The 19,762-nt window shown below is 43.3% G+C and overlaps 1 protein-coding gene across 2 annotated transcripts in view; it reads left to right on the plus strand.

Moving 5' to 3' along the window:
* The window catches only part of TMEM132B (transmembrane protein 132B), a 420,187-nt gene that overhangs the window by 351,844 nt on the left and 48,581 nt on the right, over positions 1-19,762 (plus strand). For both annotated transcript variants that reach the window (XM_082353216.1, XM_082353215.1), the window contains one exon: positions 13,452-13,595. In XM_082353216.1, coding sequence (XP_082209342.1) covers positions 13,452-13,595 — 144 coding nt within the window. The remainder of the gene's footprint in view (positions 1-13,451; positions 13,596-19,762) is intronic.

Genomic DNA, 19,762 nt, shown 5'->3' on the forward strand with positions numbered 1-19,762 from the left:
TGCACTCTTCTTTCCATTTTTAAACTCACTTCTCTAGCAGTGAGAAACCCGGCTCTCATTAACCAACATATATTATTTGCTCCATCCTAGAACACACTAAAGTAGTTTTGGAATTGCTAACCCGTACTGCTGTGGAAAACAAACCTAACTAGAATTCAATGTGTTTAAAGTTATTTTTATCTTTAGCCTGAGAGTATAGAGTCAAAATAATATGCTGAAAAGTTACACGCGGACCCACCGCTCAGCTCCTGTGCTGCTGGCCACTCAGCTTCCAGGCTTCCGCGCCTCTGGTGAGACGGAGCCGGGAGACGCTCTCCTCGGCTCCTTGCCTGGGTGGGCACGTCAGGCTCTGGGGCCGGCAGAAATCCTCGTTTGAGGGTCTCACCGAGTTCCCCGGTCAGAGTGCTGCAGCTGCGCGGAGCGGCTGCTTGGGACTGCCGCTCGGGCGCTACAGAAAGCCTTCTTGGAATCTGACATGTGATCACTTCGGGACCACTGGCCAGCTGCTCCTGACTTGGCCACATGGAGGCTCAGACTGTCCCAGCCTCTGAACTGAAGAGAACCAACATGATTAGCATATCTCTCACCACCATGAATGCAAGGTATTTCAATGAAGAGTATCAGGAGGACATCTACAGATCCCAGACTGGCATGTGCAAGTTCTGAGGAATGGTGGAACAGTCCAGTGTATCTGGGTGACCTTTGGAGACAGCTGAGACAGAGCTACAACAGGGTAGTGGCTGACACCCAACTCATAGCCCATCTTCTCCAGGGTCTTGGTGCTCCGGCCAGGTGTCAGGCCTGAGCCTCTGAGGTGGGAGAGCCGAGTTCAGGACATTGGTCCACCAGAGACCTCCCGGCCCCACGTAATGTGAGTTGGCGAGAGATCTCCCAGATATCTCTGTCTCAACGCTAAGACCCAGCTCCACTCAACGACCAGCAAGCTGCAGTGCTGGACGCCCCACGCCAAACAACTAGCAAGACAGGAGCACAACCCCACCCATTAGCAGAGAGGCTGCCTAAAATCATAATAAGTTCACAGACACCCCCAAACACAACACCGGACGTGGTCCTGCCCACCAGAAAGACAAGATCCAGCCTCATCCACCAGAACACAGGCACCAGTCCCCTCCACCAGGAAGCCTACACAACCCACTGAATCAACCTTACCCACTGGGGGCAGACACCAAAAACAATGGGAACTACAAACCTGCAGCCTGTGAAAACGAGACCCCAAACACAGTAAGTTAAGCAAAATGAGAAGACAGAGAAACACGCAGCAGATGAAGGAGCAAGGTAAAAACCCACCAGACCAAACAAATGAAGAGGAAATAGGCAGTCTACCTGAAAAAGAATTCAGAGTAATGGTAGTAAAGATGATCCAAAATCTTGGAAATAGAGTGGAGAAAGTACAAGAAACATTTAACAATGAACTAGAAGAACTAAAGAGCAAATAAACAATGATGAACAACACAATAAATGAAATAAAAAATTCTCTAGAAGGAATCAATAGCAGAACAACTGAGGCAGAAGAATGGATAAGTGACCTGGAAGGTAAAATAGTGGAAGTAACTACTGCAGAGCAGAATAAAGGAAAAAGAATGAAAAGAATTGAGGACAGTCTCAGAGTCCTCTGGGACTACATTAAATGCACCAACATTTGAACTATAGGGGTCCCAGAAGAAGAAGAGAAAAAGAAAGGGACTGAGAAAATATTTGAGGAGATTATAGTTGAAAAATTCCCTAATATAGGAAAGGAAATAGTCAATCAAGTCCAGGAAGCACAGAGAGTCCCATACAGGATAAATCCAAGGAGAAAAACGCCAAGACACATATTAATCAAACTATCAAAAATTAAATACAAAGAAAAAATATTAAAAGCAGCAAGGGAAAAGCAAAAAATAACACACAAGGGAATCCCCATAAGGTTAACAGCTGATCTTTCAGCAGAAACTCTGCAAGCCAGAAGGGAGTAGCATGACATATTTAAAGTGATGAAAGGGAATAACCTACAACCAAGATTACTCTACCCAGCAAGGATCTCATTTAGATTCGACAGAGAAATTAAAACCTTTATAGACAAGCAAAAGCTAAGAGAATTCAGCACTACCAAACCAGCTTTACAACAAATGCTAAAGGAACTTCTCTAGGCAGGAAACACAAGAGAAGGAAAAGACCTACAATAACAAACCCAAAACAATTAAGAAAATGGTAATAGGAGCATACATATCGATAATTACCTTAAATGTAAATGGATTAAATGCTCCAACCAAAAGACATAGACTGGCTGAATGGATACAAAAACCAGACCCGTATATATGCTGTCTACAAGAGACCCACTTCAGACCTAGGGACACATACAGACTGAAAGTGAGGGGATGGAAAAAGATATTCCATGCAAATGGAAATCAAAAGAAAGCTGGAGTAGCAATTCTCATATCAGACAAAATAGACTTTAAAATAAAGACTATTACAAGAGACAAAGAAGGACACTCCATAATGATCAAGAGATCAATCCAAGAAGAAGATATAACAATTGTAAATATTTATGCACCCAACATAGGAGCACCTCAATACATAAGGCAAACACTAACAGCCATAAAAGGGGATATCAACAGTAACACAATCATAGTAGGGGACTTTAACACCCCACTTTCACCAATAGACAGAGCATCCAAAATGAAAATAAATAAGGAAACACAAGCTTTAAATGACACATTAAGCAAGATGGACTTAATTGATATTTATAGGACATTCCATCCAAAAACAACAGAATACACTTTCTTTTCAAGTGCTCATGGAACATTCTCCAGGATAGATCATATCTTGGGTCACAAATCAAGCCTTGGTAAGTTTAAGAAAATTGAAATCGTTTCAAGTATCTTTTCCAACCACAACACTATAAGACTAGATATCAATTACAGGAAAAAAAACTGTAAAAAATACAAACACATGGAGGCTAAACAATATACTACTACATAACCAAGATATCACTGAAGAAATCAAAGAGGAAATAAAAAAATACCTAGAAACAAATGACAATGAAAACACAATGACCCAAAACCTATGGGATGCAGCAAAAGCAGTTCTAAGAGGGAAGTTTATAGCAATACAATCCTACCTCAAGAAACAAGAAACGTCTCAAATAAACAACCTAACCTTACACCTAAAGCAATTAGAGAAAGAAGAACAAAAAAACCCCCAAAGTTAGTGGAAGGAAAGAAATCATAAAGATCAGATCAGAAATAAATGAAAAAGAAATGAAGAAAACGATAGCAAAGGTCAATAAAACTAAAAGCTGGTTCTTTGAGAAGATAAACAAAACTGATAAACCATTAGCCAGACTCATCAAGAAAAAAAGGGAGAAGACTCAAATCAATAGACTTAGAAATGAAAAAGGAGAAGTAACAACTGACACTGCAGAAAGACAAAGGATCATGAGAGATTACTACAAGCAACTCTATGCCAATACTATGGACAACCTGGAAGAAATGGACAAATTCTTAGAAAAGCACAACCTTCCAAGACTGAACCAGGAAGAAATAGAAAATATAAACAGACCAATCACAAGTAATGAAATTGAAACTGTGATTAAAAATCTTCCAACAAACAAAAGCCCAGGACCAGATGGCTTCACAGGCAAACTCTATTAAACATTTAGAGAAGAGCTAACACCTATCCTTCTCAAACTCTTCCAAAATATAGCAGAGGGAAGAACACTCCCAAACTCATTCTACGAGGCCACCATCACCCTGATACCAAAACCAGACAAAGATGTCACAAAAAAAGAAAACTACAGGCCAATATCACTGATGAACATAGAAGAAAAAATCCTCAACAAAATACTAGCAAACAGAATCTAATAGCACATTAAAAGGATCATACACCCTGATCAAGTGGGGTTTATCCCAGGAATACAAGGATTCTTCATTATACGCAAATCAATCAATGTGATAAACCATATTAACAAATTGAAGGAGAAAAACCATATGATCAACTTAATAGATGCAGAAAAAGCTTTTGACAAAATTCAACACCGATTTATGATAAAAACCCTCCAAAAAGTAGGCTTAGAGGGAAGTTACCTCAACATAATAAAGGCCATATATGACAAACCCACAGCCAACATCGTTCTCAACGGTGAAGAACTGAAACCATTTCCTCTAAGATCAGGAACAAAACAAAGTTGCCCACTCTTACCATTATTCAACACAGTTCTGGAAGTTTTAGCCACAGCAGTCAGAGAAGAAAAAGAAATAAAAGGAATCCAAGTCAAAAAAGAAGAAGTAAAACTGTCTCTGTTTGCAGATGACATGATACTATACATAGAGAATCCCAAAGATGCTACCAGAAAACTACTAGAGCTAATGAATGAATTTGGTAAAGTAGCAGGATACAAAATTAATGCACAGAAATCTCGTGCATTCCTATACACTAACGACAAAAAATCTTAAGGAGAAATTAAGGAAACACTCCCATTTACCACTGCAACAAAAAGAATAAAATACCTAGGGATAAACCTACCTAAGGAGACAAAAGACCTGTATGCAGAAAACTATAAGACACTGATGAAAGAAATTAAAGATGATACAAACAGATGGAGAGATATACCATGTTCTTGGATTGGAAGAATCAATATTGTGAAAATGACTATACTACCCAAAGCAATCTACAGATTCAGTGCAATCCCTATCAAACTACCAATGGCATTTTTCACAGAACTAGAACAAAAAATTTCACAATTTGTATGGAAACACAAAAGACCCCGAATAGCAAAAGGAATCTTGAGAAGGAAAAATGGAGCTTGAGGAATCAGGTTTCCTGACTTTCGACTATACTACAAAGCTACAGTAATCAAGATAGTATGATACTGGCACAAAAACAGAAATATAGATCAATGGAACAGGATAGAAAGCCCAGAGATAAACCCACGCACATATGGTCCCCCTATCTTTGATAAAGAAGGCAAGAATATACAATGGAGAAAAGACAGCCTCTTCAGTAAGTGGTGCTGGGAAAACTGGACAGCTACGTGTAAAAGAATGAAATTAGAACACTTCCTAACAACATACACAAAAATAAACTCAGAATGGATTAAAGACCAAAATGGAAGGCCAGACACTATAAAACTCCTAGAGGAAAACACAGGCAGAACACTCTATGACATAAATCACAGCAAGATCCTTTTTGACCCACCTCCTAGAGAAATGAAAGTAAAAACAAATGTAAACAAATGGGACCTAATGAAACTTAAAAGCTTTTGCACAGCAAAGGAAACCATAAACAAGACCAAAAGACAACCCTCAGAATGGGAGAAAATATTTGCAAACTAAGCAACTGACAAAGGATTAATCTCCAAAATATACAAGCAGCTCATGCAGCTCAATATCCAAAAAACAAACAACCCAATCCAAAAATGGGCAGAAGACCTAAATAGACATTCTCCAAAGAAGATATACAGATTGCCAACAAACACATGAAAGGATGCTCAACATCACTAATCATTAGAGAAATGCAAATCAAAACTACAATGAGGTATCACCTCACACTGGTCAGAATGGCCATCATCAAAAAGTCTACAAACCATAAATGCTGGAGAGGGTGTGGAGAAAAGGGAACCCTCGTGCACTGTTGGTGGGAATGTAAATTGATACAGCCACTATGGAGAACAGTATGGAGGTTCCTTAAAAAACTAAAAGTAGAGATACCATACTACCCAGCAATCCCACTACTGGGCATATACCCTGAGAATACCATAATTCAAAAAGAGTCATGTACCACAATGTTCACTACAGCACTATTTACAATAGCCAGGACATGAAAGCAACCTAAGTGTCCATCAAAAGATGAATGGATTCAGAAGATGTGTCACATATATACAATGGAATATTACTCAGCAATAAAAAGAAACGAAACTGAGTTATTTGTAGTGAGGTGGATAGACCTAGAGTCTGTCATACAGAGTGAAGTAAGTTAGAAAGAAAAACAAATACCATATGCTAACACATATATATGGAATCTAAAAAAAATAAAGGTTCTGAAGAACCTAGCGGCAGGACAGGAATAAAGACGCAGACACGGAGAGTGGACTTGAGGACATGGGGAGGGGGAGGGGTGGGATGAGACGAGGTGAGAGAGTGGCATGGACATATATACACCACCAAGTGTAGAATGGATGGCTGGTGGGAAGCAGCTGCATAGCACAGGGAGATCAGGTCGGTGCTTTGTGACCACCTAGAGGGGTGGAATAGGGAGGGTGGGAGACACAAGAGGGAGGGGATATGGGGCTATATGTATATGTATAGCTGATTCACTTTGTTATACAGCAGAAGCTAACGCACCATTGTAGAGCAATTATACTCCAATAAAGATGTTGAAAAAAAAAGTTACATGCTACTCCTAGATTTTCATAGCTGAAAACAGTGAAGTTTTCTTCTTCTTTTTTTAAACAGTGAGATGAGAAACTTTATTTAAGAAAGCATTAGATGTTTTTGTAAGTCCATTAAATTTTCTTTGTGATTTACATGAAAATTCTGTTTCAATGTTTGTATATGGATAAGGAAATTTTTTCTTTTTATTGAAGTATAGATGATTTACAATATTGTGTTAGTTTCAGATGTTCAGCAAAGTGATTCAGTTATACATATATATTTTTGGATTCTTTTCCATTATAGGTTATTAAGAGATATTGGATATAGTTCCCTGTGCTATAGAGTAAATCCTTGTTATTTATCTATTTTACATATAGTGGTGTGCCTCTGCTAATCCCAAGCTCCTAATTTATCCCTCCCCTCCCCTTTCCCCTTTGGGAACCATAAGTTTGTTTTCTATGTCTGTGAATCTGTTTTTGTTTTGTAAATAAATTCATTTGTGTTAATTTTTTAGATTCCACATATAAGTGATATCATATAATATTTATCTTTCTCTGTCTGACTTACTTCACTCATTTTGATAATCTCTAGTCCATCCATGTTGCTGCAAATGGCATTATTTCATTCTTTTTTATGGCCGAGTAATATTCCATTGTATATATGTACCACATCTTCTTTATCCATTCATCTGTCAGTGGACACTTAGGTTGCTTCCATGTCTTGGCTATTGTAAATAGTGCTGCTATGAACATTGGTGTGCATGCGTCTTTCCAAATTGGAGTTGCAATCCCACTCCTGGGCATATATCTGAAAAAAGATGAAAACTTATTGAATAAATTGGGGACTATTTCCTCTTCTAACTCATGGAAGAATTTCTGAAAATTGGAGACAATTTTTCTTTAAGCATTTTTTAGACTTTACTGGTGAAGCCATGTGGTACTGGACTTTTCTTTGTGGGAAATATTTTGATTTTTACTTCAATCTCTTTGTTATATAGGTCTATCAAAATTTGAACTTCTCCTTGAGTCAGTTTTGGTAGTTTGTGTCTCACTAGGGATTTGTTCTTTTGCATCTTGTTTTTAGCATACTATTGCTCTAGTATGCCTCTATAATTTTTTTTTTCCATAAACTTGGTCCCCTCTTTCATTCCTAATTTTAGAAGTCTGTATTCTGTCTCTCTCTCTCTATCGATCTAACTACAGCTTTGCCCATTTTAAAATCTTTCAAAATAACTTACTCTTGCTTTATTTTTACTGATTATATTGTTTTCTATTCCTTTTATTTATTTCTACTCTTTCTTATTTCTGCTGGTTTGGGTTTAGTTTGCTCTTTTTATTTTATTCCTGGTCCCTGAAGGTGGAAGTCTAGGTTACTGATTTGAGATGTTTCTTCTTTTATCATATAGGCATTTACAGCTATAAATTTCTGTCTAAGTATGACTTTGTCTGCATCTCATAAGTTTTGGTATGTTGTGTTTTTGTTTTCACTCACCTCAAAGCATTTTTCTAATTTCTTTTGTGATTTCTTCTCTGAACAATTGGTTGTTTAAAAGGAGGCTTTTACATTTTCACTTGTTTGTGGATTTCCTACATCTCCTCCTCTTATGCCTTTCTACTTTCCTTCCATACTTATTGGAGAAGATACATTTCAGTTGCTGTACTTTTCAACTCCAGAATTTCCATTTGGTTCTTTTTATCATAATTAATCATAATTTATAGCCCTTTACTGGTATTCTCTCTTTGGGGAGACATCTTTCTCATACTTTCCTTTAGTTCTTTAGACATGAATTTTTTTTTTTTTTTTTTTTAGTTCTTTGAATGTATTTGAAATAGCTGATTTAAAATCTTTGTCTAGTAGATCCAACAGCTGGGCTTCTTCAAGGACACTTTCTATGGATAGTTTTTGTCCTGTGACTGGACCATGGTTTTTTGTTTTCTTGCCTGTCTCCTAAATTTTTTGTTGTTGTTGTTGTTGAAAAGTGGACATTTTAAATAATATAAGGTAGCAACTGAAAATTAGATGATCCCCCCTTCCCTGGGTTTGTTTTTGTTGTTGTCTGTAGCAGCAGTGGTAGTAGTTTGTTTGTTTAGTGACTTTTGTGAACGAATTCTGTAAAGTCTCTATTCTTTGTTGCACATGGCCACTGATTCTCTGTTTGGTTAGCTTGGTGGTCAGCCAGTGATTGGACAGAGATTTCCTTAGGCATCTGAAATCAATGCATCCCAAACTACCAAGGGTCTCTTTGAGTGTGTTCAGACATGCTTTCAATCCTCAGTCAGGCATTAGACAGCTCTGACTTAGCTTTCACTTCCTGCTTCCATAGAACTTCAAGGTCAACCAGAGGTGAGAGCTTAGAGCTTTCTCAGGTCTTCCTTGAGTATGAAGGGGTCCTGGGCATGCACACGGCCCTAAGTATAGGCATGGTCTTATAGATTCCCCAGAATATGTATTAACCTTTCAAAGCCCCCTGGACATTCCATTCCTCATCTTTTCCTATTAAGCTTTTTGATTAGTCTATTGTTTGTCACAACTGTTATCCCACTGCCTCAGGCAGCTAGCTATGAAGTTAACTAATTGCCTGTAATTGCTTTAAACAAATACCTCTACATAAAAAGCTTTTCACACTGGGTGAGTTCAGAGTCAGGTCAGTTACAGACAGCTTTGCAAGTGGGATCTTCCAGGGAAGTAGCAGACAAGTCAAATAATGGCAATTCTTTGGGAATGAGGTTTTGAAAGATCTCCAGTCCTGATCTGCTCTCTGTGGCTGTCAGATTGTGGTATTTTTCTGTGAATGTGAGCTGTTATTTTTCAAAGCTACTACTGAGCTGGAGAGTATGGAATGGGAGTGAATCAAGTTAAAATGCCACAAAATTCTCTGTTTTTACCAAGATTCAGCCATTTTTCTTGAATAAATGCTCTCCTGGCTGTGCAAGCCTTTGTTTTATTTCTAGAGTTCTGAAAAGTTGATTTTGACTTTTTTTTTTTTTTTTGGCCAATTTTCTCATTGCTTTTACACAGAAGAGAATTTTCAGATGTCCCTAATTTGCCATTTTCACAGATGTCACACTAATGTGCAGCGTTAATGGAAACATCTTCATAAAGGAATATAAATATGCTTTCAAGACATAAAACCTAGAGCTGGCACAAAGAGGAACAGAATAAAAGAGTTGTATTTTGATAGATGGTGAATTTTTAGCAGTCTCTGGCACCAGGGGATGATTTAAATGTAATATTTAATATGACAAATTGCTTTCTCATTGTGCCAGAGGCAGGTCGAAACTGCCTTTGGGATTTTTGAGAAGCTCTTGGTGGACACTGGAAACCATTGTTGCAAAAATCTCAGCCACACACTGAAAAAGCTAAAGAAGGAAACATGGTCGCAAATGCATTTGAAATAAAATCAACAAGCTCCAATTGGTTGTGATTTGTTGTTATGAAAAATAAAGTCACCTCCCTTGAAACTCAGTTTGGGAAAATGATTATAGTGTCTACTCTAAAGGCTGTGAGCTTCTTCAGGGTAGAGACTGATGTTTATTTTTGTCTTTTCTCTTTCCCTAGAGCCTAGCATGTTGTCTAATCTCATGTGCATTAGTCAAGACCTTCAGTTACAAGTGACATAAACCTAATTAAAAGTGGTTTAAGTAAAACAGTTTATTTTATATCTCTAAATTTCCAAAGATAACAGACACAGATGTAGCTGGGTTCAGGAACCCAGAAATCTTTCCCAGGAATCTGTCTTTCTCCTACCATTGTGTCTGATTTCTTTTGTTTGGGTTTCACGTGAATCAGTCTTTGTGGACATGGAGATGGAATACCTTGATGGACCACAATTCAATTTGGTTAATCTGCTCATTTGTGAAGCCTGATTTGATGGCCTGGGTCAGTGCCATCCAAGCCACATTCATTGATAGCAGAGTGGGATGATACCCAAAGGAAATAATGAAATGTCATTTCAAAAAAAGGAAGGAGGGGTGGATGTTCAGTACCCATGGATGTGCATCAAGCAAAATTAATGCCTGTGTATTACGCACAGAAAGCACCCACACTGATTTCTCCAACTGTATCATGGGTTGAATTTAGCAATCTGTTGTAGCACCGTGATTCTGTCCCGTTCCTCGCGCGCGCTGTGATTACTCCGCACCCTCATCCCACGCGCGCGCTGTGATTACTCCGCACCCTCATCCCACCTTTGGTAGGTTCTCATCTCAGCTGCTGCACTGCTTCCGGCTTCCTGTCTTCGCTGTACAGCTTACGTGTAAAAGTACATAAATTTCATCTCCCTGGTGACAGTGGGATCCTCAGGAACATGGACTATATTTATACTCTTTTGGACATATCTCCTTGAGATTCCATCTAGAGGAAAAGAGATATGTAAAACAACAACCAACAACTTATTTTTTCATCTCTCTTAGATTGGGTTGGCATTGTTTTCAAATATTCATTACAAAGCTGATGTTTCCTATTGACAAGTAGGTACTATTTACAGCTTTAATATCAATGAAAAACAATCTGTAAACTGGGAACAATACTAGTAATTACGTTAGGAGGGTTGTTGAGAAAAGTCAATGAGCAATTAATTACATGTCAAGTACTCAGAACTCTCCCCCTCCTCCTCCCCCTTCCCCTCCTCCCCCTCCCCTACTCCCCTCCCCCTCCTCCCCCTCCTCCCCCTCCTCCCCTCCCCTCCCCCTCCTCCTCCCCCTTCCCCTACTCCCCCTCCCCTCCTCCCCTCCCCCTCCTCCCCCTCCTCCCCTCCCCTCCCCCTCCTCCTCCCCCTCTTCCCCTTCCCCCTCCTCCTCCCCTCCCCCTCCTCCCCTCCTCCTCCTCCTCCTCCTCCTCCTCCTCACCCCCCTTCTCCTTTTCCTTCTTCTTCTTTGACCGCATCTCTTACCCTTTTTCACATTTGGGGTGGAGAATGAGGGGCTGACTTAGAACATTGAATGTGGGACCCGCTTAGTGCATGAGCTGAGAATAGGGTCTCCCAGGAGTGAAAGGAACACTTGAAATGATGATCTGTTTGGTCCATTCTGGTGGAGCCAGTTGCTGAGTGTTTGGTGAATCTCACTGCTGAGCTGAGTTGCCCAGTGTCCACCAGCTTCTCTAGTTGACTTCTTCTCTTCAGACAAGTGTGGAAGTAGCATCTCCACCACAGTCCCTTTGTGAACCCACTCAGTGGTTCTCTAATTCATTTGTGAAGCACATCTTTTACAGCATCCACTGTAATCTCTGTATTTATTGAGTTCTTGTGGCTCGTTATGTGCCATCTCTGTTCTAAATCTGGTACATAGATTGACCCATTAAATCCTCATAAGGTCACCACACAGTAGGTACTTTTATTATCCCTGTACTGCAGATCAGGGAACCCTGGCACATGGGGAAGTATCTTGTGGCAGATGCTGTTAATGGATTATAAAAAGCCATTTACAAACCCCTCCTCCACGACCAGCTCCACTATCAAAGCCCACTTCCCCAGCCTCCTTTACAGGTGGGCTGGCCGTGTGACAAGCTTTGGACTTCCTGATGAAGAGGAGCTGGTGCAGCAGGTGACCCCTCCCCCCTCAGCCTTCTCCCTGCTTAGACAGTGGATGGAGATGGCTGGTGTGATAGATGCCATCTTGCTATGTTGAGGGAGTGGCCAAGAGAGCTGCAGAGAAGTAGTAGCCCTCCCCTCACTGAGTCACTGGACCAGAGCCAGCAGACACATAGCTCCAGAATTCCGGTTATGAGTGAAGCGTATAAACCCGTGTTGGGTTATTTCACTTGAGTCAGATTTTCTGTAACTGCAGATCCACACGATCCTCACCGAATCAGAGGCTGAGCCAGTTTCAAACACAGTCCAGTCCCAGAACCCATGCATGCTCTCTTCTGCACTGCTTCTCGCATGCCAGGTACTGTCCCAGGTTCTCTGGGTGCAGTGGAGGTCAGAGCAATGATGGCTTTGACCCTTGGGGAGTTTACAATCTCATGAGCAGTCAGAGATTAAAACATAAACACAAAATAAAAATATAGTGACGACTTATGGTTCTTACCGTGCAGGACAGACTAGGTGCTATGAGAAATAATAATGCAGTGCTAACACACACTGGGGGCAGGCAGAAAAGCCCCGTTTCTCCAAAGAAGTGGACATTTACGCTGAGATCTGAAGGATGGAAGGAACGGGGAGGCCTGTTTTCGGTAGAGAGCTCTGCGTATGAAAGAGCAGGAGGCATGAATGAGATTCACTGTTGGAAGAACAGAAAAGACCTCTGTTTGAGGCTTGACTGCGATGAGGGGCAGCAGGAAGGGGGCAAGAAGGAGCTAGAGAGGTGGGCGAGGGTTAGGTCCCTCCACGGCAGCGAGTTTGGACTTCATCTCTAAGAACCCTAGGATGCTTTCAAAGAGTTTTGATCTAGGCGAGAAATCATCTGAATTACATTGAAATAAAAAAGATTATCTTCCAGCTGCTGTGAAGAGAGTGGACACAGGGAGGCCAGTTAGGGGCCATCATAGTTGTCCAAGTGGGGGGATTCGCCCTCCGTGGAGGAATTGGTCCTGGGGATGACAAGAATTTGACCGATGGGAGATAAATTAGGAAGATAAAACCTACAGAACTTTGAAGGATGTCAGAGGAGGAGAGAAATTAACATGATGTCAGTTTCACAATCCCTAGCGCAGGGATTGTGGGCCAGGGATTGTGATTTCCCAGGCTTGGCTGGGAAATCCCAGGGAGGGGGGGCTCGGAGGTTTGGGGGTAGAGGGCGCTGGTGGTCAGCTCAGGAGTGCGGAGGCTTATAACCTGCAGCTAGTTCTCTTCTCTTCTGTGTGCTGCTGTCTTTCCTAATTTGAAACCAAAACGAAGGCTGTGTTCACTATGTGAATAAGCCCTGAAAACAGGCCGTCGTTTACCAAGTGAACCTCGAGCTAAGATTTGGCAAATATCGAAAAGAACTCCTGCGCTGTGTGCGAGGGGTGTCTGTAGGGCACAGACAGTTTTTTAAATTGTAGAACAACAACTAAGGTCGGAGGTGGCCTGCTGGTCACCCCTCCCGGGGCTCACGGGCGTGCCTGTGGCTGACACGCGCCCTCTTTTCTCCCGCGCAGGACACGGAGGTTCTGAACACGGCCATTCTCACCGGAAAGGTGGTTTCGGTTCCCGTCAAGGTCGTGGCCGTTCAAGAGGATGGTTCGGTGGTGGACGTGTCGGAGGCTGTGGAATGCAGGTCTGCGGACGAAGACGTCGTCAAGGTACCGCGGGCTTTACCTCCAGATTCCCAGGCGTTCGGTCCTTTCCCTCCCCTTCTGTCCCGGGGCCGCTCTGAGCATCCCAGGCTCCGAAGGGCTTGACCGGGATGAGGATGCCGAGGAGGGCGGGAGTGATGGCAGGGACCCGCCTGGGGTCAGAGGAGGCTGCACGCGCCCTGCTGCTTCCTTCCCCGGGTCTTAATCTTGAGCAGAAACAATTCTCTTCCCCTTCTTTTGTTCATAGGACAGTATTTCCTGAATTTTAGCCATCTACCTGCCATCTTCACAATTTTTGCCAATTTCCTGTGCCAAATAATATAATTTACTCATTATATTTTCTTTAAATGCCTCACTTTTCAACCTTAAATATCTTAAATGTCTCATTAGAAGACAATAAAATCCATGAGCTTGATGTACTAATTTTTTCTTAGTATACATGAAAATAAATGACTATTAACTTTTTTAAAAGTCCATCCATGTGCCCCCTAACTTCCCTTGGGTACCAGTGGGACACAGCTCACAGTCAGGGGAAATCTGGCCATGGCACATTTCTGCTGTGTCCTCCATCCTAATTAGCTGGATTTAGGACTCCATATTCAGCCAGGAACCAGCCCATGATTTTTTTTCATGTCTTTGCAGGGGTCTGTTTGAATCACTGAATTTAGAGTTTCTGCCCGTTTTTTCTTGGCGCCCTGATTGGCAGTTTCCTTTTGCAGCAGAGACCCCGAGAGAAAGACTTACATCTTTAGAATGATCCTTTCTCTTTAAGCTGCTAAGAGAGCTCCCAGGTCCTATGTCTTCATTCATTTTAGAAAAACACAGTACCGCTGAGTTCTGCCTTCTTTCTGTTCTGCTGGCTCCTGTTCAGAGGTGAAATGAAACTTGGTCCCCGTCTGAAGAACTTTGTGGTGGACAGAAAATCCTGCAGGGTTTTCCCTGTGGCAGAAAAGATCTGGGAGGGACTCCTTCCTTCTTACAGTGACCTGCAGGAGGCTGTGACTTAAGCCAGAGATGGTTTTGATGAGGAAGAATTGATGTGTCTGTGAGGCCTAATTAAAAAAAAAAATTAATCCTTAGGAAACCCCAATTTGGCATCGCCTGCTTCCTGGGTGGAATGCTAATTCTCCCCTCGAGACAGAAGGTGGACCGGCTTCAAAGTACACACAGCCTTGCCCTGGGGCTCCTGGCAGGCCTCGGGCTCTGTGGGCAGGTTTGATTAAACAAATCTAAAGCCTTCGATATTGTGAGTCGAGAAAGATCTGAGCCAAGTCATACAAACTCATCTGCACAGAATGAAAAATATTGATTCATTGCCCTTGGTTGCCTTTGAAAATGCATGTTATTTACCATCCCCCGTCATTCCAGGAGGGAGACATTGGTGATGGCACACGGAGGTGGCATCTGTGTGATTATGCCACCCTGGGCTCAAACAGATGGCTCAGCTCTGTAGACCCCTCAGCCTTGTTCCCTCCCAAGAGCCTGGTGTGAAGCCCCCCAGGGCGGGGTCTCCGCTCTCCTGCCCTGGAGAGCTCTACCCTACAGAGGCAAGCCCAAGTTCATGGATCCCATCGTTGCCGTATACTTGGTTGTCTCCCCTTCGCAGAAATATACTAAAAATATCCTCCCCTGAGCCCGGGAGAGAAATTGCTTTGGAAGACAGTAGTTTCTGGCTCAGCGGTCGCTTTCGTGGCCTCATGAAGATGGGGCTCTCTTCTAGCGAAGTGTGGCCTGATCTTAGCAAACGAGAGCGTGCAGATCCCCAAGCGCAGAGCTGCTGTAAGACGTTTCTAGGGGAGCCCAGGCTCTGTTGCAAATCCCGGCGCCTGGGTCAGTCGAGGGGGATTCACTAATGGCTGTGGTGCATTTGTCACAGGCTTCGTGTCAATATTTGTCATGAATTTTGTCACAACGCTAAGACGTACAGCGTCGTCCTCAGAGCTGTCCGCTGGCCTGGGCATCACCCAGGGGCACCTAAACACGTGGATGCTCATTAGCACCCCAGGGAGACACCCCCTTGGTCTGTGGATTTGTCACCCGGTCACTTCCTCACGGTGCAGGAAACGCTGTGTGATTCCCCAGGGAGAGTCTTGCAGGTTTCACCAAAGATCGTCATTCGATGGAAATTCTGAGCGTTGGGATTGTGACTTAGGTAAGGTACAAAGTATAAATTCAGGACGGTGTAAATTGTAGTGATACACAAATTGGCTTCTTTGACTTGGGACCGTATGACTTCAGGGGGAATAAATCTGAGGACATAAAGGATTTTGAAGGGCTGGAACCTTGGCAAGATTGGAAGCGATCTGTGTCGCATTTTAAGTGGACAACTACTTCTATGTTAAAAAAAAGTACATAGAAGATGCATATTAATTGCATGTGTGTGTGTGCGAGAAACCTTGGCAGTTTTGTTCACAGTGAGATCGGATGAACCAGCTGTGTTTTTTAATTGAAGTATAGTGGATTTACAATATTGTATTAGTTTCAGGTGTACAGCATGGTGATTCCATATTTTTACAGCTTATACTCCATTAAAAGTTATTACAAGATCATGGCTCTAATTCCCTGTGGAACCACGTGTCTGAAGCGGCTGCCACAGGCTGATATGATTTTTGTTGGCAATAATGGGTGCGTGACGCCAGAACAGAGGTCACAGGCGGGCAGACTGCAGGCTGCATCTGGTTCAGAGGAGTGTGTGTGTGTGTGTGTGTGTGTGTGTGTGTGTGTGTGTGTATTTAATTTGCTGCCATCCTGTAAAAATTGGCAAATCACATAGAAATCTGGATTTCCAGCCTCTTATGAAATTCACAAGGTCGAGTAGCCCTGGGCCCACACTGCTTCCTGTGACCCTCAACCCGGAAGTGACCAGAGGACGCCCCTGTGCGTAAGGCCGGTGCATCCAGATCACCGCAGTCTCCACCCCTCCCTCTTGCCTCCCACATGGAGGTGGAGGGACATTGGTGATTTCTCGTCACACTTGTGCTGCTGGTTTTTTGATAGTAGGTTTCAGAGGAAAGGGAGCTATTTCTTGTCCCCTGGTCTCTATAAGTCACAGATGATAGATGTCACTGGTCCCTCTGATGGAGAATTCTGTGTCTTTCTAGGCATAAGAGGAAAGCTCTAAATTGGATCGTATTCTGTCAAAGAGTGTCTGAGGGGCTGAGGGCCCTTGAAATCAAATCACAGGAGAAGTGATTGAAGGAAGTGTGAGTGTTGAGCCTGGTGATGAGAAGAAAAGGCCCAGGGGCAGGTGAAGAGGGAAACACGACAGCTCTTTTGAAGTCTTTCAAGGGCCATCCTTTGGAATATGGGGTAGATTTGTGCTTTTTAGATTTCAAGAGTGGAAGTCAAAAGGGAACCACTCTAGCTCAACATAAAGAAAAATAATGCAGAGGGAGTGAGTTTGGGGGGCGGGGGTAAGCTTCCAAACAGGTGATGTCAGTTCAAATCCTGACTCCATGGGGGAACACCTTTATGAGCTAGTAGTAAAGTATCATTCCTATGGCTTTCCCATCAGGGAGTCAGTTGATAAATGATGTTTTCTGAATTTGCAAAGGAATTTTGTTTCCATCCTCATGACCTGGAAGGCATGTGTGTCAGTTTCCTCTTGCTGCTGTAACAAATGAACGTGAATTTAGTAGCTTAAAACAATGCACATTTATTATCTGATGGTACTGGAGGTCGGGACCCTGAAATGGGTTGGTTGGCAGGGCTACGTTGCTTCTGGAAGCTCTAGCAGAGAATCTGTTTGCCTTTTCCAGCTTCTAGAGGCTGCCTGCCTTTCTGGGCTGTGGCCCCCTCCTCCATCTTAAAAGTCAACATCGTAGCATCTTCAAAGCTCTCTCTCTCTGACCTCTGGTTCCATCATCACCTCTGTTTCTCTGGCTCTGAGCCTCCTGCCTCTCTCTAATAAGGACCTTTGTGATTACATTAGGCCCACCTGGCTATCCCAGGATAATCCCTTCACCTCGAGATCCTTATCTCAATTACATGTGCAGAGTCCCTTTGCCACGTGTATTAGTTTCCTAGAGCTGCCATATCAGTTCCCACAAACTCAGTGGCTTAAAACAACATAAATCTGTTCTCTCCCTGTTCTGGAGGCCAGAAGTCTGAAATCAAGGTGTTGGCAGGGCCATACCTCCTCCAGAAGCTCTAAGGGAGGATCCTTCCCTGACTCTTCCAGCTTCTGGGGGCCCCAGGTGTCCCAGGCTTGTGGCCGCATCCCTCCCGTCTCTGCCTCCGTCTAAACATGGCCTTCTCTTCTGTCTCCATGTGGCCTTATTCTCCTATAAGGGCACTCGTCATTGGATTTAGGGGCCACTCTGATTCACAATGATCTCATCTCACTATCCTTAAGTTAATTATATCTGCAAAGACCCTGTTTCCAAATAAGGTCACATTCACAGCTTCCAGGGGCTAGAGCTTGGATATATCATTCTGGGGTCACCGTTCCACCTACCGTGTAAAGTGACATATTAAGAGGTTTTGGGGATTAAGATCTAGACAGCTTTGGGGGTCTTTATGCTGCCAGCAAGAGCACATTTGTGGTTCTTTGCTAAGTGTCTTTCTAGGTCTTCAGAGGGAGGAAGAAAAATGCAATTTCCATGTTGTAATTGTGATTTAATCTTTGAGTGTCTATCTTGCTGACCAAGTGATGGCCTCCTGTTTTTAATGTGTTGGTAATTGTATTGTTGGTCAGTGAGTTGCGGTCTCCAGAACTGCAGAAGCCTGGCATACGTCACCAGCAGGGGATGAACTCATTCACGCTTGGAGAGAAATCAATGTAAACTCACGCTGATCTTGAAGAGGGTACCCTCCAACTTTTGGCTGCAATAATTAAGTTTCCAGCCTTCTGGTATCAGCCGGACTTGAAATAATGAGATGCTAAAGGCCTCCTAAAAGGATATTAACATTTTAAAGCCTTCTCTGCCCCAGGGAAGGTCTTTATTTCCAAACTTCATCTGTGAAGGGCAAGGGTAGGCAGCAGATGTGCTGTCGAAAAAAACCACAAAGGTTTCTGCTGCTTGTGTGGGGTCACTAAACAGAGCCCAATGTCACCGCTGGAGGATGCAGGAAGCTTCTAGAGAGCAGCTGCATTTCCTGGGTCATCACGTAGCCCCTGCAAAAGGCTGTGTGACCCGATTTTCCTTACGTGGTTGGATTCACAGAGAGGATAAGGTGGAAGGTGGGCGTGTCCTGAACATGGTCCTTAGAGAGGCATCTGAGAGCTGATGTCACTGAGCCAGAGACATCACGATTCAGGTGGAGGCGACTGGACAGGTGTAGGGGTTAGTGGGATCTGGCAGGCCTGCGGTGAAATCCTGTATTGGTGAGCTTTCTTTTGTTTTGGTTGCAAGTGATAGAAACGCAAATCCACCTGTCTTAAGCCCGGAAAGGGGAAATATATCGACTCATGCAGCTAGGCGAAGTTGGATCCAGAGGCACATCTGGACTCGATTTCTCTCCTTCTCTGATTTCTGCCTTCTTCTGTGTGGTTTTCGCATCTTTTTCCTGGGCCCGTGCTACTTCCTGGGCCCAGCATCCCTCCCCGGCTCCCTGCATCTGGACACGCCCCAGCTGTCCTCTGGACTCTGGCTCAGGTGCCCCTGCTCTGTGCAGCTGCCTCCTTCCTGCCGTTCTGCATCCCGCCCCCGACACCGGGGTCCTCACCTCTGTGCTTCTGTGCCCTGTGTAGACGCACGTATTAGGGACTCAGCATGTCGTGTGCCCCTGTACAGGTGGCAGGTTTGCCCCTTGAGGGCAGGTCCATGTCTCACTTCTCTTCCTGCCCCGAAGGGTCTGTGAGAAGGAGCAGCGAGAACAGCCACAGCCCCCGGTGACACCGTGCCAGACTCTGGTCCACTGGTTCTTTACACATCGCAGCCTCCGACCCGCCCAGCACCTCCACAGAGTAGGTACCACTCTTGCGCCCATTTTACAGCCCAGGAAACTGAGGCCGGAGAGGTTTAAGTGTCTGGGCTCAGTGGGTGGTGAGTAAGCATTAGTCCACTGCATGTCCAAATTCATGGTACCGAAAAGTGGACAAACAGTCCCTTCCTATTTCCTCTCTCCTGTAAAGACAGAATTAAAGACAGGTGTTTCTGAAAATCCACATTTTATGTAAGACTTTTGATTGTTGGCAAGTCATCCAGTTGAAAGAGATGTGCAGACACATT

The sequence above is a fragment of the Balaenoptera borealis genome (assembly GCF_965194805.1).
Source record: "Balaenoptera borealis genome assembly, chromosome: 14".
Taxonomy (NCBI): Eukaryota; Metazoa; Chordata; class Mammalia; order Artiodactyla; family Balaenopteridae; genus Balaenoptera; species Balaenoptera borealis.